The following is a 20,963-nucleotide window of genomic DNA, read 5'->3' as shown; positions in this document are numbered from 1 at the left end:
TCGTGCTGGGGGAGGAACGCCACCGAGAAGCCGCGCTGCGAGCGACAAGGTATCAACAGGCGCTGCGACGATACCACTGCCGCAACATCTGCCCCAGAACTCTTGAGGTAGGGGATCTTGTACTGAGACGGGTTCTCTCCAGGGAGGGGCTGCACAAGCTCTCTCCCATGTGGGAGGGCCCATTCAAGGTTGTTCATGTCTCCAGGCCTGGCTCCGCGCGCTTGGAGACCTCGGAGGGGGTACCCATCCAGAACGCGTGGAACATTCAACATCTCCGGAGGTTCTATCCCTGAGCGAGGCCTAGCACCTAGGAAAGGCCCGGTGCCTGTGAAGAAGGCAAATGCCTGTGAAGCTGCCGTGTTTTGGGAAAGGCCCAATGCCTGTGAAGAAGGCAAATGCCTGTGAAGCTGCCGTGTTTTGGAAAAGGCCCGGTGCCTGTGAAGAAGGCCAATGCCTGTGAAGCTGCCGCATTTCGGTAAAGGCCCGATGCCTGTGAAGAAGGCCAATGCCTGTGAAGCTCGCCGCTCGTGACACTCTCACGTAATAATGAGTGGGGCTGTACACGCCCCGGAGTCTCCGGAGTGCCGTCCTCGGGTCTCGGGGGTTCCCGCCCACGCCAAGTGGCAGCACTTAGCTCCGCGCTGGTGAGAAGACGTCAAAGACTAGAATAGGTGCCGGACACGGATTTTCCATTTGCTTTCTGCAGTTGGCTTGTTTATTCCCATTTGAAGTTTTATTGAAGTTGTTGACATTCCTGGCTTGAGACTCTTTATCTTTTTCACTCGCTTGCCTCGTTTTCTCTCGCACAAGTCTCGCGAGGGAGGTTCGCGGGCGCCCTCGCGAGTGTTTTCTGCCCCGATCATTTGGAGCTTTCCTTTCCGAGTCCTCTGCGGGAGCACCCCTCCCAGTCCGTGCCCCACGGGCATCGCGACACGAGCGCAGGACCTGGGCCGATCGCCCCCACAACCGGGACCGAAAGTTACCCCTCCTACTAATCCTTGCAGGGCACGAAGCGCACGGCGGGGCCATGGCCTCGGGAGGCGAGGACCACGTCAAGCCTCACCGAGCTAAAATAATTCTCGCACACGGGTGCACGGCGCGGAAACACAGCGCAGAAACAGTGGAAGCAGCGCGATTGTTAATAGTAGCAGTTCTAACACGCCCCCGCGGGGCCCTATACTACCTTCTATTTTCTGCGCAGGAAAAGAAGAAAAACAAAATGGGCGCGATTTGTCCTGCACCAACCCACAGCGAGGGTTCGAGCTGCTCCCGGGGCTCAGGCGGATCCCTCCTCTCGCTTCACCGGGGCGCGACGGCGGACTGACCCGCTACCTTCACCCAGGCGGGCGCGACGGCGCGGGGGCTGGTCGCGGCCACCGCTGGAGGAGCTGCTGCCTGAGAGGGAGTCGCCGAAGCTCAGCGAACCCCGAGCACGGCTGCCTGTACGCCTGTTGCCGTCTTCATCCTGGTCAGTGCCAGGGCTGGGCAGGCGGCCGCGGTCGTCGTCTTCGGGGCATCACCCAGCACGGCGACCGTCTTCCCCGAACACCCTCACGTAGAGGGTGGCGTCGCCATCAAACTTGAAGTACAGGGTGCACCGCCAGCCCAGGCAGCGCGCGTGGGCAAACGTTTGCTAGCCGCGGGTCAGGGCCCCATTCCCAGAAACGGAGACCTCCAGCGAAGCCCAGGAGGCGTCTGCCTGGAGCCAGAGGCCGCACCGAGCGCTGGCCGGCAGTTCACCTACGAAGAAATGGGGGAGCTGGAGCCGGGTGCTGGTTGGGTCCGCCGACTACATGACGAACTCCGGTAGCACCTCCGCAGAGCGAAAGCATGGCCTAGGGGGGCGCATAGCCATGGCGTGCCCCCCATCGGCAACCGGGCACTCACCACCGCGCAGGGAACCGCCTCCATGGCCGCGGGAAGCCACTACGGGGACCGTGGAATACTTGCGAGGGCGGCCTCAGCCGCGCTTGGTCGGGGGGGAGTCAGGCCCTGCCTGGCGGGCCTTTCCTTTCTCCGCGGCTGAGAATCTCTTTGGAGCCATGGGAACGGCGAGTAGCCAAGAAGAAGAAAAGGAGCAGCAAGAAAGGGATGGGCTGAAGGGGCTCACGCAGCCCCGTACTTATAGCCGGAGGAGGCCAACCACCGAGCACCACGATCGCAGGTAATCATGACCGGTCTCTCTGCATGCAGGGACTTGTCAAGTCGTGCGGCCGCCGAGGCGTCGTGGGGAAGCGCAGACGCCCATGTCCAATCAATCGCCACGCGACGCCCAAGGCCGCAGACTGTTAGGGCCCGCGGCGCTTCGCGCTTGCCCCTTCGCTTCCCTTCCAGGCCAAGCCCGGGCGCGCCTTGGGCCCGGGGTCTACTGTCGGCGTTCTGGGAACGGGGGTCCCCAGACTTGCCAGCCTGCGGCCTACGGCGTGGCTCAAGTGGGGGCCCAGCGCAACCCATCTTCATCAGCTCAAGCTCAAGACCCTCGCGAGGGGCCAAGCCTCACGGGGCAGACGACAAAAAGCTTCCTCAGAGGCAGCCTCATCAGGCAGGCTCACGAGGAGGCGGAGAGATCAAGGCAGGGGTACCTCGCGAGGAGCCCGTGACGCAAGCCATGACGATCGAGACCAGGCGGGCGCCAGACGGGCGCCGGCCTGCGTAGTGCCCTTGTTTCCCCTTTGGTGCAAAGGGGGCAAGTACAGGCCAAGGCATCGGGCAAAGGTTACCATTTCGTTGCAACGAGACCAAGACCAACAGAGCGGCAGGACGGAGGTCACCGTGGAGCCCAAGACGGCGTCATTACCAGTGTTTTTGGCAGCCTAAGACCACCTTTGGTCAGGATAACTTGTACTAGATGTTCCCCTTCAAAATGGCCAATTGTTGGCGCCCTTCCCGCTCATTATTTGAGGAGAGGCCCAGGGCCTCTATAAATAGAGCTAGCCACCACAGAGTAGGGGGACATCGAGAGATCTGATAGAGCCCTAGCAGAGAGAGAGAGAGGCGACTGAACTCACCCAAGCAGTTCATCGCACCAGCTCAAGAACACCCCTCGCGAGGCTGTTCTTCCCTTGTACTGTTCATCACCAGCCCCTGAGGCAATCCACCACGCCACACACTGGAGTAGGGTATTACACCACAACGGTGGCCCGAACCAATATAAACCTCGTGTCCCTTGTGTTGTTCATTGTTTCTAGCTTAGATCACGCGAGGAGATTGGACGTAGATCGGTAGGGGAGAGATCTCCGCGCGCACCCCAGTGTTCAAACCTCAAGGGTCTGCCGGAACCCGAAATCCGACATGTTCATCCAGCCCCAACCGGCTCGATCGATCGGGGTCCTGTTCATCCAGAGGCAACACCACGGGGTCCTGTTCATCCACCCCCATCGGGAACTGTTCATCCAAATTCCCCCGCAACGCTCACTGTTCATCCAGAGGCAGCATCGATCGACTTCAGTTAGCAGCAGTAGCGAAGGAATCACTCGATCGGGTTCAGTTAACAGCCATCGATCAATCGCTCGGGTTCAGTAACGCATAGCCTGCAGTGCAATCGCTCGGGTTCAGTTAGAGCCCAACGCCTCGCTCGGGTTCAGTTAGAGCCAACGCCTCGCACACACACGCGTACGTGTACGAGATAAACGCGCATCGCTTGGTCCCCGACCTCCCACCGTAACCGGAAACTCCCCAAAATTTTCCTCGCCATCGCTTCTACCACGGTTTTTTCCGTCATGGGCGGCCCAAAGAATGTCATGCAGCTGCGTCTCCGGCCCGCCCAGGACGAAAAGCCCATTTTCTGTCATGATTTTTTGTCATAGAAGTAGGAGCCCACCACATCTATGATGATACCGGGTTTTGTCACAATTATCTTCATAGAAGTGTCATATGTATGACAGGAATTTTTTTCGTTCAGCCCAAAATGTCACGGATGTGTCTTTTTTTTGTAGTGTTGGTTATGCATCACTTGGGAGCCTCCAAGATCTTGTGGAGTTGAACCAAGGAGTTTGTAAGGGTAAGGAGATCGCCTACTTCGTGAAGATCTACCCCGAGCGAGGCTAGTCCTTCGTGGACATAAACCATGGTGGAATAGACAAGGTTGCTTCTTCATAGACCATTCGTGGATGGAGTCCTCCGTGGACTCGCGCAGCCGTTACCCTCCATGGTTGAAGTCTCCATCAACGTGGATATACGACATCACCACCTATCAGAACCACGCCAAAAATCACCGTGTCTTCATTGCGTTTGATTTCTTCGATCCCTCCTTTACATTCATATGTAAAGTCTTTACTTTCCGCTGCTCAACTCTTAGACTTGCATGTGTAGGGTGTTACTTGACTTGGTAGAATTGCTAAAACTTGCCTACAACTAAATTAGGAAAATGATAATTTTTTTCACCAAGTAGTCTAATCACCCCCGTTTAGACATACTTTTGATCCTACACGTTTTGCATGGATGTTCGGAGGACGTTCGTGACCGTGTTATTATGCTAATATGGTGAATTTGGCAGCTGCACAATGACCTGGTTCACGGTAAGGAGGTACCTCCCATTAATATTATTGTGGAGTTCCTTGATAGCTATGTAAAATCCATCGTTCTTGCTGGGACGTACACAATTGAGGAGATAGTTAAAGGAAAGATGCCAGTTATGGAAACAGGGTACAACCGAAGGTGAGGATCCCAACCCTTGTTCGTCACTGGCCGCCACCTCCGATCGATCAAGTCGCGCTATCTATTGATGGTTCATTTTCTTTGAAGGACGGTGAGGCGGATGCAGGCATGATTCTTTGCCGTCACAATGGTTCCACTACTACAGGAATGCTTAGCAATGACGGGCGCTTAAAGCCCAGCAGTGACATGTATGCAATGCAGGCAATATTAGAGAAGACAACCAAACACGTCCTGGAAGAAAAGAGAGAGGATGCGAGGGTGGAGATATATTCTTATCTGGAGAATTAAAGTAAGGCATGACCTATATGTGCCAAAAATGTTAATCGGCACAAATCCCAACACAAACTGTACAACTCAGATTTTCCAAAGCATATGCGCTCGGAAGCCATTCCGCCGCTCCCATACAAACACTACTAATATAGTGGGTACAAATCACCATGCATGTTCCGGGGCGGGATCTCACGGAGCTGCGCCCCGTGGGTGCTCTCGAGCATTTTCCCTGCATATTTTTGCATCACACAATAAAATGTCCCTGCAAACAAAAAACTTGGTATGAATTGACACCTCTTTGGTCATGTCACCGAGATGATTCCTTCAGTAAAAATGTTACGAAGAAAAGAGACGCGGAGACGTGTTAAATGTCGCCACACACTCTAGGGTCACACTCATATTTATGGATTCGTTTCTTAAAGCGTAGATAGATAGATGAACCAGGAATATCCCCATGAAGAAAGGATGAAAGTCAAACAAGGAACAAACATGCGAGAATCATAGGTGCTTGGATATCGTGTTCGCCCGCCGAGCCACACATGTGACGTGCCAAAAAAAGCTAGGAAACCATTTGCATGCCGTAACACACCCGCATGCCAAACCATCATCAGATATCGCATCAAACTTTTCTAGTGCTATGAAGCGTGGTGGCTGATTCGTCTGCCTCATCTCATCTGTGGTGTGCCGCAGTTTAGCGTGGCAAACTGAGGATCCAATCCCAATTACGCGGCTTAGTTTCATAACGCGTGAACGAATAACTGTAGGAACGAATAAATGATCCACAGGAAAAGTCACGACAGCTGGGGAAAAGAAAGGAAGAAAAACCCAGCGCCAGCAGTGGCAGGATGGTTAAAAGCGGGGCGACCGCGAGGGCAAACCCGTCCATCCCGCAGCCGCCTGCCTACCCCTAAAAACGCACGGAAGGAAAGGGCCAAGTGGCCACCCCCACCACCCCACCCCACGCCGCGCCGCGCACCGGAGCCGCCTTCCTTCCTTCTCCCTCCCCCCTCCCCCCTCCCTTGTGCTCCTCTCCGCCCCGCCCGCGCTCCACAGCCGAACCCTACACGCGCGCGCGCGAGGGGCCGTCCCGATCTGCGAGATGTGGCGCAGCCGCGTGTCGCGGGGCCTCCGGGAGGCCAAGGCCGCCGCCGCCGCCGCGTCCAGGCGCTTCTCCACCACCTCGGTATCCCCTCGCCTCCTCCCGTCGCCCCGATTCGTCGCATCTAAGGCCTCGCCCGCTTTTTTTTTTCTTCCTTCGCTCTTCTGGTGACGTAATGCCTTGATCCGAGGTCGCGATGCGGTCGCGGTGATGGCGATGCCCCCCTCGTCGTGTTTGAAGTGCGGTTTTATTTATATAAAAATGGTTATAATATCTGGGGATAGTTTTGGCGATAGCCTGGTTCAGCTCGACGACTAGAGTAGGATTTAGCGTGATGCCCGTTGGTCGTCGAATCGCAGCACGCGCGCCCAGATCAGACGCTGCTTGATTTGCTCTTTTCGATTTTGTGTGATGAGATTGCGATGGAAATTTTAACGCGCCTCGTTCTGATTGGAGCGTATGGTGTCTGTAATTGCAGTCCTACACGGTGGTGGATCACACCTATGATGCGGTCGTGGTTGGAGCTGGAGGCGCGGGGCTCAGGGCCGCGATTGGGCTCTCGGAGCATGGGTTCAACACTGCCTGCATCACCAAGCTCTTCCCCACGCGGTCGCATACTGTGGCAGCACAGGTAATTGACAGCCTGCTTTTCTATTACCTGTTTTTTTTATCAGACTTCTGCTGTATTCTGTGTGTGATGCAAGGTGCAAACTAGAAGATTTTGTTTATCAGGTTGCCTGCTTAGCTTCCATGGAGCCTCAGTTAGATTTGCTGATGCTGCCACTAGATTTACCATGCGAATAAATTTGCAAAACAGAAAATATTGATTGCGTGTTGTGCATGGGCTTATTGGTCTGTATTTTGAGTGAATGTTATGGTGCTGTACATACGTTGCTCTTTTATGGTACACTCAATTTTTATTACCAATCGAGTTAGATGGTACACATGACAGGACAAATAAATCGAGAGGAGCATCTATCTTTCTTTTGTGGGGCTTTTATTTTGGCTGCAAAGGTCATTGTACTTTCAAGACCAGTACACGGGTCAATTGTGATGGATTATGAAGTATCCATTGGCCCACTAGGAGTTCTATTCGTAGTTTCGTACTATGAAATACTGTATTTGCATTGCACAGATTTTTAGGTGGTGTAGCTGTAGCAGCATGCTTAGAAGAAAAGTTAGCTCGACCTTGAACTATAAGTTGCATCAGTCTATATGCTACTTCCATGGAGGCATCACTTTTACATTCAGAATTTCTCACACAAGCAAGTGTGTTACGGAATTGGAATCAATTGGAAACAACACTTGCATGCCTAGTAGATAAACCTCGATACAATATTTGACACAAGTTTGATCAATTAAAATCTGAATTTGGTTGAAGACTTGAATTGTGCACAATTTTATTTGTACCACTTTGAGGTTGTTATTCTCTGTTTTGGAAATATATCCTGTTTGGGAATTCCATGTTTTTTCTTACTGACCTTTCCTGCTAGACTGAAGTCATGAATCTCTCTGCAATTTACTTGTATTAAAGTATATTCAGAAGTTTGGGATGTTGGACTTGGGACAACTGTGGTATTTGCATGATTATTAACCTTCTAGTTTAACTTAAGACTGATGTCACATGAAGTTTGTTAATTGGATGATCATCTGTAAAACTTTGTGCATTCTTATATTTTCTTTCCAGTAATTTAGTTTATTTTGTCTATCGATTTTTTATAATATTGCTAATTAAAGTTATCTATAGTCTGTACTTTTGATTTTTCTATCATTCGCACTACCAAGGGATCAATATATGAACTCACTGAAGGATGCGGGCAAATTTGTATTAGTCTTGTAGGAGTGCTAAAAGATTCATGGCTTTGCTGTATGTGTCTAGATGATGATTTACTGTTCTGCACCGTTGCCTTCTGGGTATGCTCTATGTGTTTTTGTTCTTTGCTATTAACACCTATGAGTGCAGGGAGGTATAAACGCTGCTCTTGGAAACATGAGTGAAGATGACTGGAGGTGGCATATGTATGATACAGTCAAAGGAAGTGATTGGCTCGGTAAGTTTACAGGGAGAAACAGTTTAAGAAATGCATGACAATGTTTCAACAATGTAGCATATTTTTTGTTTGACCCCTGGACTTTGAAGCTTTGACATGATATTCTTATTCATCTCCAGGTGACCAAGATGCTATCCAGTATATGTGTAGAGAAGCACCAAAGGCTGTTATAGAGCTTGAGAACTATGGATTACCATTTTCCAGAACCGAAGATGGAAAAATTTATCAACGTGCTTTTGGGGGCCAAAGCTTAGATTTTGGAAAAGGTAATTTGCCTTCCATCATCAATATGAGGTTGCAAACAGGCAGCTGTCACATATTTTCTTATCTTTTTTTTCTGTGTCTAATTAATCTTCAGGTGGTCAGGCCTATCGATGCGCATGTGCTGCTGACAGAACAGGGCATGCTATGCTACACACACTTTATGGTCAAGCAATGAAGCACAATACTCAGTTTTTTGTTGAATATTTTGCGCTGGACCTTATCATGGACAAAGAAGGTACGTATTTGTTTGTCGTGTTCTGGTACCATCCAAGACCCAGGATATGTATCCCTCTGCTAGATTTGCCTACTTTTATGTGGTAGTAATTTTGATGTAGACATACTGAAGAAAAATAGTCTTTGATTGTTGCCTTTAGCATTAACTTTCTTTGCTTTCTATTGGACTTGATGCAGATATTTGTTGGATCTTATTTTTCCTTGGTTTTTAATTGCTTTGCTTGTTCAGTTGCTGTAGATATTTTCTACAGGCATCAGGTCATTAATGCGTTGTCTTTTTAGTGCCGCTAAGATTGTCTTGTGTATCTGATCTTGTTATAATGTTGACAAGATCTGTTACATGATAGTTAAAACCTACTGGCTAATCAGCCCTTTCAGTGGATATAATTAGGTCTATAAATAGTGCTTGCTTTCTGCACCGCATGTTTAGGCCACTGCTGATTAATGTATACTTATTTTCCAGGCACCTGTCAGGGGATAATTGCACTAAACATGGAGGATGGTACCCTTCATCGTTTCCGTTCAACAAATACTATTTTAGCAACTGGAGTAAGAATCTCTGTCTTAACTTCTAACTGTCATTTTCTGTTTACTGCCTGTCTTATCCCTGCCTTGTTTTATACCTCAACAGGGTTATGGCAGAGCTTACTTCTCTGCTACTTCAGCTCACACATGTACTGGTGATGGCAATGCTATGGTTGCACGTGCTGGGTTACCCCTTCAGGTCAGTCTTTCTGAACTAAATCTAACTGATTTAGCTACTTCTCAAGATGATATGGTTATATCTATCTGTTGAATTTGCAGGATCTTGAGTTTGTGCAGTTCCATCCTACAGGCATTTACGGTGCTGGATGCCTTATAACTGAAGGTTTTACATAACTAAAACTTTTTTTTAATCCTACTGTAGTCACATGTGTATTAACTCTAGCTTTTGCATGGCACATTTCTACAGTCAGTATTGAAATATCAGGCAATCAACCAAATTTTCTCACATTACTATGCCATCATTCAATTTTCAGGTTCCCGGGGCGAAGGTGGTATTCTTAGGAACAGCGAAGGTGAGAGGTTCATGGAACGATATGCCCCTACCGCCAAAGATCTTGCATCTCGTGATGTTGTTTCAAGATCTATGACTATGGAAATTAGAGAAGGACGTGGTGTAGGTATGTTTCAGTTCTCTTGTTTTATGCAATTATGCTTTAGGCGGTGATCTGGTGTTGTTGGTTGTTCTGACATCACTTGCTGTTTCTATCTTTTAACCTCAGGACCAATGAAGGACCATCTCTACCTGCACCTTAACCATCTTCCTCCAGAAGTTCTAAAGGAAAGGCTTCCTGGTATATCTGAGACTGCTGCTATTTTTGCTGGTGTTGATGTCACCAAAGAGCCTATTCCTGTTTTGCCGACTGTGCATTATAATATGGGTGGTATCCCGACAAATTATCATGGGCAGGTATGCTTTGAATATGCAGTATGGCTGCTATTATGGAACTCTCTTATAATTATATGCCTATGTTGTAACCAATGTCCTGCTGTTTTGCACGTTAGGTGGTGGATATCAAGGGTGATAACCCAGACACAATTATTCCTGGTCTGATGGCTGCTGGGGAGGCAGCTTGTGCATCTGTTCATGGTGCAAACCGTCTTGGTGCAAATTCACTTCTTGACATTGTTGTCTTTGGGAGGGCTTGCGCAAACAGGGTTGCTGAGATTTCCAAGCCAGGCAAGTTCATGTCTTGTTGACTAGTATTTTGTTAGTTGTTTTACTACTCTTAGGCTCTTAGCTTATTCTCGCTCCATGGTGCACCATATTTATTATAGGAGAGACACAGAAACCTCTTGAAAAAGACGCAGGGGAGAAGACCATCGCTTGGTTGGACAAGCTGAGAAATGCAAATGGATCACTGCCTACTTCGAAGATCCGCCTCAATATGCAACGTATTATGCAAAATAATGCTGCAGTTTTCCGCACACAGGAAACTCTAACAGAAGGTATGCATACATCATTTGTCTTGTTCTTCACTGTAAGTTATCTTGAGGCCATCTAGCAGTGGGTGGTGAACATGTTAGATAGATACAGTAGACTCCAGCACTAAAGTATATGAAAGGTTGTATACTGATGGCTTTTCTCTGGTCTTTGAACTTATCAGGTTGCGAGCTGATTAGTGAAGCACAGAAAAGTTTCCATGATGTCAAGCTCAGTGACAGAAGTCTCATATGGTAAGAGTCTCATTAAATGGTGTTATCTTCAGCTTATTTTCAATATTTCTGCTAATTGGGCATAATAATTGTCATTTGTTTCTGCAGGAATTCGGACTTGATAGAGACCATAGAATTAGAAAATCTTCTAATAAACGCATGCATAACCATGCATTCAGCTGAGGCTCGCCAAGAGAGCAGAGGAGCTCATGCTCGCGAAGATTTCAAGGTATGCTGCTCTTCTGATCACTTGTGCTCTCTTGTGTGTGCACCACAGGTTTCTTTTTTGTAACAATATATTTCCTCTCTTTCATCGCAGACAAGAGATGACGACAAGTGGATGAAGCACTCGCTAGGGTTAGTGTCTTCTCTTTAGTACTCTCTCCGTAAAGAAATACTTTGCAATTTCACATATCAAGAATCTGACAATATCTTTCATGTAGGTACTGGGAGGACGAAAAGGTTAGACTAGAATACAGGCCAGTTCACATGAACACCTTGGATGACGAAGTCGAGACTTTCCCGCCGAAGGCACGTGTTTACTAATCCTGGCAAGGCTGTCAACGTTTCGGTTGTTTGATAAGGGGTATAGCTCACAGCGCGGTGTCTTCCGAGTAGAAATAAATTTGCAGGGACCCTCCATTCTCTCAAAGCTTCAGAACTGTAATATAATCGGGAATCGCCGATATACTTTCCCTGACCAGTGTAAACTTGTTGCAAGCTTCTGATGATTCTATTTCGGTCCTGTATCACCCTTTGGTTGGTAGGAATAAAGACGCATACCAAGTTTTGAAGGTGTTTGAATCTGTAAATAACCTTTGGTGTGAGCTGTGAACACAATGGTTCTTTTGTTTATTGTGGCTTCTCTTGAGCTTTAAACTGCTGTTTTTTTCTGTCCTAGACACACCAAATGCAACTTTTGTAATTCGCAACTTTTATCAGGGCTTCATGTTAATCCAGTTATTACAGTTGCTGGTAACGTGATTTGGAGCTGGATCTATCTCTTCCAACTTCCGATTGTTGGTGCATTGCTGAAGATTCGTTCAACTTTATGCGAGCGGCACACATTGCATTGTGGAATGAGAATATTAGATTTAAAAGCAACTGGTTGCAACAGTTCGACTTTTCCACGAAAAGCATCTAAACTTGGAATGAGGAACTTGTGTAGCTGAGCGAGTAGATATCTTGCTTCTCAAAACTAGCAATAAAAAAAAATCCATCTGTTCCAACCTTCAACGATGAAATCTAGTCTGTAGTATGAAGCCAAATACACATTTGTAAAGTACCCGGCCTTACGGATAAGAAATTTCCATCCAGCCATGAAAGGGCCGTGACCATTCTGATTCCAAGCCATACAAGTGCTTGATGCTCAACAGTATTTAGTTTCAAAAGAGTAGCTGGGAATAAGTGAACAAAAATATGCTTCAAATGTTTTTTTCCCTTTTTACAATAAGTACTAGGACCTCTACGAATTTTCGTAGGGTTTGGTTAGGCCAACTCCACCGCGCGACCCTATCCTGTCCGGCCCCGTCCGTTTGGGGTAAAAGGGACAAAAAAGGCGGCCCAGCGCGCGAGAGCAAACGGACTTTTGTCCGCTTTGTGTCCGCTTTCGACCCATTCCCGGCCCAAACTTGCGCCGGTTTTGGGGTGAAACGGACACCACGCGGACGGGCGGGACGCGCGCGCTTGTCCTCCCCTGGCCCGCCTGTCGGGGACACTAGCAGTCCCTCCGTGTTGGGGAACGTTGCAGAAAACAAAAATTTTCCTACGGTTTCACCAAGATCCATCTATGAGTTCATCTAGCAATGAGTGATTGGATTGCATCTACATATCTTTGTAGATCACGCGCAGAAGCGTTCAAAGAACGGGGATGAGGAAGTCGTACTCGACGTGATCCAAATCACCGGAGATCTTAGTGCCGAACGGACGGCACCTCCGCGTTCAACACACGTACGGTCAGCGTAACGTCTCCTTCTTCTTGATCCAGCAAGGGGGAAGGAGAGGTTGAGGAAGATGGCTCCAGCAGCAGCACGACGGCGTGGTGGTGATGGAGCTGCAGTACTCCGGTAGGGCTTCGCCAAGCTCTATGGAGAAGGAGGAGGTGTTGGAGAGGGAGAGGGAGGCACCAAAGGCGTGGGTGAGATGTCCTCCCTCCCCCCACTATATATAGGGGGCCTAGGGGGGCGGCGGCCAAGGGGGTGGAGTGCCCCCCAAGGCAAGTGGGGAGCCCCCCCCACCCTAGTGTTTCAACCCTAGGCGCAAGGGGTGGGCCTTGGAGGGCGCACCAGCCCACTAAGGGCTGGTTCCCCTCCCCACTTCAGCCCATGGGGCCCTCCGGGATAGGTGGCCCCACCTGGTGGACCCCCGGGACCCTTCCGGTGGTCCCGGTACAATACCGGTGACCCCGAAACTTGTCCCGATGGCCGAAATAGCACTTCCTATATATAATTCTTTACCTCCGGACCATTCCGGAACTCCTCGTGATATCCGGGATCTCATCCGGGACTCCGAACAACATTCGGGTTACTGCATATACATATCCCTACAACCCTAGCGTCACCGAACCTTAAGTGTGTAGACCCTACGGGTTCGGGAGACATGTAGACATGACCGAGACGGCTCTCCGGTCAATAACCAACAGCGGGATCTGGATACCCATGTCAGCTCCCACATGCTCCTCGATGATCTCATCAGATGAACCACGATGTCGAGGATTCAAGCAACCCCGTATACAATTCCCTTTGTCAGTCGGTATGTTACTTGCCCGAGATTCGATCGTCGGTATCCCAATACCTCGTTCAATCTCGTTTACCGGCAAGTCACTTTACTCGTACCGTAATGCATGATCCCGTGACCAGACACTTGGTCACTTTGAGCTCATAATGATGATGCATTACCGAGTGGGCCCAGTGATACCTCTCCGTCATACGGAGTGACAAATCCCAGTCTTGATCCGTGTCAACCCAACAGACACTTTCGGAGATACCCGTAGTATACCTTTATAGTCACCCAGTTACGTTGTGACGTTTGGTACACCCAAAGCACTCCTACGGCATCCGGGAGTTACACGATCTCATGGTCTAAGGAAAGGATACTTGACATTGGAAAAACTCTAGCAAACGAACTATACGATCTTGTGCTATGTTTAGGATTGGGTCTTGTCCATCACATCATTCTCCTAATGATGTGATCTCGTTATCAATGACATCCAATGTCCATAGTCAGGAAACCATGACTATCTGTTGATCAACGAGCTAATCAACTAGAGGCTTACTAGGGACATGTTGGTGTCTATTATTCACACATGTATTACGATTTTCGGATAACACAATTATAGCATGAATAAAGACAATTATCATGAACAAGGAAATATAATAATAATGCTTTTATTATTGCCTCTAGGGCATATTTCCAACACTCCGCTCCCAACGCTTCACCCTCTCTCCCCGCCCCGCCCCGCCGCTGGCGCCGCTGCTATTCTCCGGCCGCCTCCTCACCGCGCAGCCCCCGCGCTGTCCATACCAAACCACGTCTCGACATGGCCGCCACCACGCCCGCGCTTCCGCCGTAGTTTTGGTCGTCGATTGGAGGAGGTTTGGCCGTGGCCGTCCTTGCCGGTGGCAGAGTCGGACACAACTGCCGGCGACGTACCACGGCGGCCGAGGCAGATTTCGACGAGAGCTCCAGAGCGGCCTGTAGCCGGCCGGCAACCACCCTGCTGCGTCGAGGTGATCATCGCGGCCTCTTCGCCACCACGACCGCAAGGTGTTCGACCTTTTGCCAACAAAGGTATGGACAGTGGAGACGAGTTTTTCTTCCATCACTTCCTTTGTTCATCGGACGATTCATCGTCGGATGATGACGATCTTGTGGTGGCTGCACTGGTCGTTCACGACCATATTCAACGGCATCTTCCTCGGTACAGGGGGTCAGTATGAGTGAGACAACATGTCTGATGTCAATGTACAAGTTTTGCCAGGCTGTGATCGAGGTCTTTGGGCCAGAGTACTTGAGGCAGCCAACTGCCGCTGATACAGAGAGATTGTTGGCGACCAACGCAGCTAGAGGATTTCCAGGTATGCTTGGCAGCATAGATTGTATGCACTGGGAGTGGAAGAACTGTCCATTTGCTTGGCAGGGCCAGTACAAGGGGCATGTTAACGGGTGCACTGTCATATTAGAAGCGGTGGCATCACAAGATTTTTGGATATGGCATTCTTTCTTCGGCATGGCAGGTTCTCACAATGATATCAACGTGCTGCAGCGTTCTCCAGTCTTCGCGAGGCTTGCAGAAGGCCACTCCCCACCTGTCAACTTTGAGATCAACGGCCACCATTGCAACAAGGGATACTATCTAGCAGATGGTATATATCCTCAGTGGTCAACTTTTGTGAAGACAATCTCGAAACCCCAAGGTGAGAAGAGAAAGAGATTTCCCCAAATGCAAGAGAGTGTTAGAAAGGATGTGGAACGTGCTTTTGGTGTGCTTCAATCCCGGTGGGGTATCGTTCGAAACCCTGCACTGTCACGGGATGAAGGGAAGCTTTGGGAGGTGATGACTGCTTGTGTGATCATGCACAACATGATCGTCGAGGACGAGCGGGATGAGAGTATCTTCAACCAAGGATTTGATTACCAAGGTGAAAATATTGAGCCCCTGCACCAAGACCCGGCCACATTTGAACAGTTTGCCCAATTCCACCGTGAGATGCGTGATTGGCACACTCATGTGAATTTTCAAAATGACTTGGTTGAGCACGTGTGGGATCACATTGGCAACCAATAGATGTATTTCTCCATTTTATGTTCAGTCAAGACAATTTCGATTTGGTTGTAAAACTATTTTATTAAAGACAATTTTAATTGGGTTGTAAAACTATTTTAATTTTCAGACAAATATTTAGGTTTGAAAATAGTTTTAATGCAAATTTGGGCATTTTTTGGCCCTGACGGACAGGATGGGGCAAAAAGATGCGGCCGCGTGCTGGGCGCAACGCCGCCGCATCCCAGGACAGGCCCGGACACAACCCTAAATCCCTACCCAAAGGGACAAAAACAGGACAAAACGGACGTCCGTTTGGGATCGCACGTTAGAGTTGGCCTTACTTTCTGGCCCAAGTTCCGTGATGCAGCAGGAGGGGGGGTCCGTGATGGATGCAGCAGGGAAGCATCGGGACGTCCTGCACGCCATTCCTTGTACTTTTTCAGAAGATGGAAAAAAAGTCAGCTCGCTGTGGTGATCCGCCACACACACACGCGAAAAGAAAGAGAGAGAGAGAGAGAGAGAAAAAAAAAGTCGTCACTCTAACAAACTGGCTCACAGGCCTTGCACGTGGCAGGAGAGGGTGACGTGACGTACCTGACCTAGCCCGTCACGGAAGGCCCTAAACTTAGCCCGAAGACGGGGGAGGCCTGCCCCGCGCCGCCGCTCACTCTCACTCCAACCAACGCCCCTCCATCCACCCACACCCCCAGAAAAAAAAAAGTCAATTCATTCACTCACTGCGCTAACCCCGCTCCTCCCCGATCCACCCCCAATGGACCCCGGCGCCGCGCCCCCTCCCCCCTCCCCCCCCGGATCCGCCGACGCCGCCGACTGCGACGCCACCCTCCCGGTCGACCTGCTCCTCGAGATCGCGGCCCGCTCCGACGCCGTCTCCGTCGTGCGCTGCGCGGCCGCCGCCAAGCCGCTGCGCCGCGCCATCCTCGACCGGGGCTTCCGCCGCCTGCTGGCCCAGCGCGCCACCGCCACCTCCGGCTACGACCCGTCCCTCCTCCGCGGGGTCTCCTACAAGGTCGAGGACAGCGACGCCGACCGTCCCGCACGCGTCGTGCAGCCCGTGCCCCCCGACGAGCCCTCCGTGCTCCGCTTCAACGAGAGCCTCGCCTTCGAGCCCGTCGCCTCCCGCGACGGCCTCGTCGTGCTCCGCCGCCTCCGCCCCAGGCCCCTCTTCGGGCAGTCCATCGAAGAGGGGCCCCCCGGCAGCGTGCTCCGCGTCTGCCACAGCTTCACCGGCGCCGTCTCCGTCCTCCCCTCCGTCTCCATCCGCGACTACCGCAAGCACGCGCTGCTCTCCGTCGACGACAACGGCCGCGCCTTCGAGCTGCTCGTCGCCGACGAGCGCCTGCGCATCCAGATTTACTCCTCCCGGGAGGGCCGCTGGGGCCCCGTCCGCGCCGCGCTCCCCCGCCGCCAGTCCAGGCCGTTCCACGACTCCTACCCCCTCGTCATCGGCCGCACCGTCCACTGGCTCTGCAACCCGGAGCCGCTGCCGCCCGGCCGCCACCTGTCTGGCCCGGAGCCGTACATCGTCGCCGTGGACGTCGACACCATGGAGGCCACCGTGATTGATCTGCCGCGGGGCTGCACCAGCAGAATGACGGCCTCTATGAGCCACCGGGGCCTCCTCCTGGCCGCTTCCGTGGACGGGAGGCTCAAGGTTGTGGTCTCGGAGACCCAGGTTATATCAATGTGGACCATGTTACCCCCCGTCGAGGGGGAGCCGAGCTCGCCGCCGAGATGGATCCGGCAGGTGCTCATAGACAAGCAGGACTGGGGCGTGCACAGCTCAGTTCAGTTCGAGGGATTCGGGCTCAGGAGTGGCACTGTCATCTTATACGTCGGCAGAGTTGGGCTCATTCGGCTCAACCTTGCCACAAAAGAGGCGGTCGTCGTCTACCACCGCAGCGATACGGCATACATCTCGCAGGTTTGCCTGCACGAGATTGATTTGTCCTCTCTGCTCCAGACCATGAAGCCTCTGAGCTAGCTGCTTAGTATGGATCAGTTTTGGAAATGTTCTTCAGTCAAGTTCTTGTTCTACTGCTTTATTTGCTTAGAGCAGCTGTTTTAGCTCTAAGCAGTCCTGCTCCTTGGCCAATACTAGTTGTAAAAGGAATCGAGTCACTCCTAAGTTAAGTTTGTTAAGTCTTGTCGTTTCCTGTTATGCTGTTAGTGTTTGCCGGCAATCTGTCGTTCATCCTGTAAAATAACGGATTGTATGGTTCATTATGTACTTTAGCCAGTTGTCAAAGGTGAAATAAAATCTGTTTGCCTTACTGATTCGATGCCCACTCCGCCACTACAGCCTCGGCTGCTAGAATTTGCGCCGGAAAGTATATGTGCTACTGAAGCTGATGGTGCTCCCATCGAAATTATCAATGCTGAAATTTCCGGTATGACCCAGAGAGATGTCTGGTTCATCGTAGAAGCAAGAGGTTAGCTACTGAGCTCAATATGTTCTTTCAATCTGATTGTGTTCTTACTGCTGAGCTGCCATGGTCTGACAAATCGTGTTTTTCATGGTCCATTTTTTTATCATTTTTGTTGGTGTACTGATCATTATAGTTTTGCACAAAACAACTCCCGTTCCATTCAGACGAAGTTATTGTTGAAATTGTCATTTACCTGCTGCATGCAGAAACTAGGGGAAACGATTAAATTACAGTTGTGATATTTCTGTGACATTATAGATTCTGCATATATAAAATTTATCTATACATGTTAAAAATACAGAATTACATCACTATGTTTTGAGTTCCAGTTCCAGTTAGTGACACTATTTCTTGAGAACCATTTACTTCTAGTTGCAAGGAAATAAAACAGATGGTGGTGTGCACTTCTTTTTACTTTGTACTAGTATAGCTGAATAAATTCTACAAACAGTTGAAATGTTAAATACATAATGCAATGTATATTTTTCGGAGAAACTTACATTATATGTTCAAGTGCACTGGCTCGTCAGTCTTGAATGTTCATGTTATCATGCACTAGAGATGGTTGAAGTTACAGACACGTGTTTGCTAAATTACGGAGTGTCTGGTCCTTGTACAGCTCGGAAAGCGTGCAGCAGGCAGTCAACTCAGGAACCATGAGGAGTATGTTGCCACTTGTAATTACCTGTAGATAAATATATTGGCATGGTGCACACTAAAGCTTTCAGTGCTAATTCCCATCCAGTATTGTTTCGTGCAAACTTTAGTGTTTGTAGCAAATTAGCATTTGTCCAATTGTTGCAAATGTGATTTTGAGAATTGCAGAACATTTGTCGCTGCTAGCCGAACATTGACGTAAGGAACAACTACTGTCTGGCACCTATTGCCATTTGGCTGATGTCTGGTGTTTCCCTTGAGCAGTTGGGCATAGGGGCAGACACATTTTGTGGAGGTAAGCAGTTTGCTCCTCTGATTAACCACCAGCAAGTGATACCAATCTTCTAACCATCTATATCTGGCAAATTATGCCTTTCTGAACAAATCATTTTTCTACAGCACAAGTCTTATCTGCTCTACCTGTGAATATCTTTATAAATTTTCTTCTTTTCTCTCTTTATGGAATGGTTCGGTTTCATGCCAACAACACTGTTCGGTAAGAGATGGAGGGGCACTGATTTGTTGACAGATGGCATGGCCCATTGGCAGTGTTCAGATTACAATCCTGCTTGGTGGGTAAGTCTAGCCTGGCCCCAGAGATATGTTCTTAGCCACTGTATTTAACTTGCACATATCTTGGGCTCATTCCTCTTGTCAACTTTTATATTTCCCCTGCAAGGATCCTGTGAAGTTGCAACTCTCGTCTGGAACCACCGAGAGCTGCCTGTCACATGTCCCTTTGCTGCCTCTTGTGCTGAACTCGCTGGAGCCGGAGGAGGAGGTTAAAGGTTTGGGAGGTTCCGCTTCTGTCATGCCGCCGCCTGCTGGATTCGAGCTTCCGTCTCCCCAGGCCACCGGCATGCCCGACGACGTGCTCCTCGCACTGCAGCCATGCCAGCCAAGCGCGCATGCCCGGTCTCGGATGGCCCGTGCGCCCAAGCGTGCGACGAGGAGACCAGAGCACTGCCGGCCCTCCCGGTGCGATGAAGGAGGCCCGCGTGGTGCTCCACCGGAGAAATACCTTTTCCGATGCGTGCGTGCACCACATTAATTTGGACTCGCTGCTCCGGGCTATGAAGCCATTTCCGTTAGCCTAGCTGCTTTTAGTGACCCTTTTTTTTTATGTAATCCCCGATTGTATTCGTGGGGCACTCTCTTTTGATCAAATAAAGTCAAGAGCAATCTGGTTTACTGTTCTCTTGAATATGAGGAGGATCGGCATATTGATCAGATGAGGAGCCAAACCTCACCTGATCAATAAAGTCAAGTGGCCAATCCCTCATATTTCTCTTGAATATGATACCACCGGCCCGGAGATACGGGCTTGGGCAGGTTGACATCTTCGTCATCGGGATCGGCAGTGGCGGTACTGTCAGCGGCGTCGGCAAGTACCTCAAGGAGAAGAATCCCAATGCGAAGATGTATGAGTTGAACCTGCCCAAGCAAATATTCTGAATGGTGGCAAGCCAGGTAGCCTATCGGGCTTTCTGTAAATGATGTACTCTTCTTTTAGTTTCTATAGTCATGCTGCTAACTGCTGCAGGGCCTCACCGGATCACTGGAAATGGAGTGGGATTCAAGCCAGACATTTTGGACATGGACATAATGGAGAAGGTTCTTGAGGTAAGGAATCAAATCAAACTGGACTTATGTTCTTTTCATAGAATAGATTATATAGTTCTTACTGAATCCACACATGTAATTGACAGGTGAAAGGTGAGGATGCCGTCAAGATGGTGCAACAACTGGCGCTGCAAAAACAAATCTACTGCTCCCTTACAAAAGGACATGTATGGTTAGGAAGAATCAAGATGAAGAAGAGACTCCTGATGCGATTATTGGCTAATGTTAAACTCCACAGATTACATTGAACTGTTGCTGAACTTGTGGAATTTTCGCAGGTGGGGATATCATCAGGAGCCAACAGATTGAACTTGCAAAGAGGCCCGAAAACAGAGGGAAGCTCATCGTGGCACGACATTACATACCCATATCTATGAAATTCATACAAAAATATGTTAAAGATGGAGAAGTTTCAGAAACTGACTCGCCTGTTGTTTCAGACTGTTCATCCGAGCGCGGGAGAGCGATACTTATCGTTGGCGCTGTTCGAAGGTCTGAGGAAGGAGGCTGAGGCTATGCAGCCAGTGCCGGTGGACTAAAACTTTTGAGTTATATAACGCATACAGAATAAATCCACTGGCAATTCTTCAGTTTGTTCCTTCATCCATGTGGACCTCGTGTAAGCAAAAGTTGAAATGGTTGGAAAAGAAGGACCGTACCTCTCTGGAGATCTATGATGTACATATGTTTGAGTT

General features: G+C 49.7%; 2 protein-coding genes and 1 pseudogene across 2 annotated transcripts; all 3 read left to right on the top strand.

Annotated features, from left to right (window-relative positions):
- Positions 1–5,879: 5,879 nt before the first annotated feature.
- Positions 5,880–11,628, top strand: LOC125510763 (succinate dehydrogenase [ubiquinone] flavoprotein subunit, mitochondrial-like). The gene is made up of 16 exons (XM_048676023.1): positions 5,880–6,109; positions 6,504–6,656; positions 7,989–8,076; positions 8,196–8,342; positions 8,435–8,575; positions 9,038–9,123; positions 9,206–9,298; positions 9,379–9,442; positions 9,594–9,737; positions 9,840–10,027; positions 10,123–10,297; positions 10,396–10,566; positions 10,725–10,794; positions 10,882–11,002; positions 11,093–11,130; positions 11,217–11,628. The coding sequence occupies exons 1-16, from the start codon at positions 6,026–6,028 to the stop codon at positions 11,317–11,319; spliced, it is 1,866 nt and encodes a 621-aa protein (XP_048531980.1). The 5' UTR covers positions 5,880–6,025; the 3' UTR covers positions 11,320–11,628.
- A 4,583-nt stretch (positions 11,629–16,211) lies between these two features.
- On the top strand, positions 16,212–17,832 carry LOC125510761. The gene has a single exon (XM_048676020.1). It carries the CDS (start codon positions 16,311–16,313, stop codon positions 17,541–17,543), a length of 1,233 nt encoding a protein of 410 aa, XP_048531977.1. The 5' UTR covers positions 16,212–16,310; the 3' UTR covers positions 17,544–17,832.
- Positions 17,833–19,179: 1,347 nt separating this feature from the next.
- Positions 19,180–20,942, top strand: LOC125507383 (annotated as a pseudogene).
- The last annotated feature ends 21 nt before the right edge of the window (positions 20,943–20,963 follow it).

The sequence above is a fragment of the Triticum urartu genome, chromosome 5 (assembly GCF_003073215.2).
Source record: "Triticum urartu cultivar G1812 chromosome 5, Tu2.1, whole genome shotgun sequence".
NCBI lineage: Eukaryota > Viridiplantae > Streptophyta > Magnoliopsida > Poales > Poaceae > Triticum > Triticum urartu.
This window is presented reverse-complemented; position numbering and strand designations above follow the sequence as displayed.

Bases quoted from the DNA above. Each gene is read 5' to 3' on its own strand.
- LOC125510761 (XM_048676020.1), top strand. From the start codon at position 16,311: ATGGACCCCGGCGCCGCGCCCCCTCCCCCCTCCCCCCCCGGATCCGCC.
- LOC125510763 (XM_048676023.1), top strand. From the start codon at position 6,026: ATGTGGCGCAGCCGCGTGTCGCGGGGCCTCCGGGAGGCCAAGGCCGCC. The intron at 10,028-10,122 runs GTATGCTTTGAA...TTTGCACGTTAG, and splicing joins CGACAAATTATCATGGGCAG to GTGGTGGATATCAAGGGTGA. The intron at 10,795-10,881 runs GTAAGAGTCTCA...TTGTTTCTGCAG, and splicing joins AGTGACAGAAGTCTCATATG to GAATTCGGACTTGATAGAGA.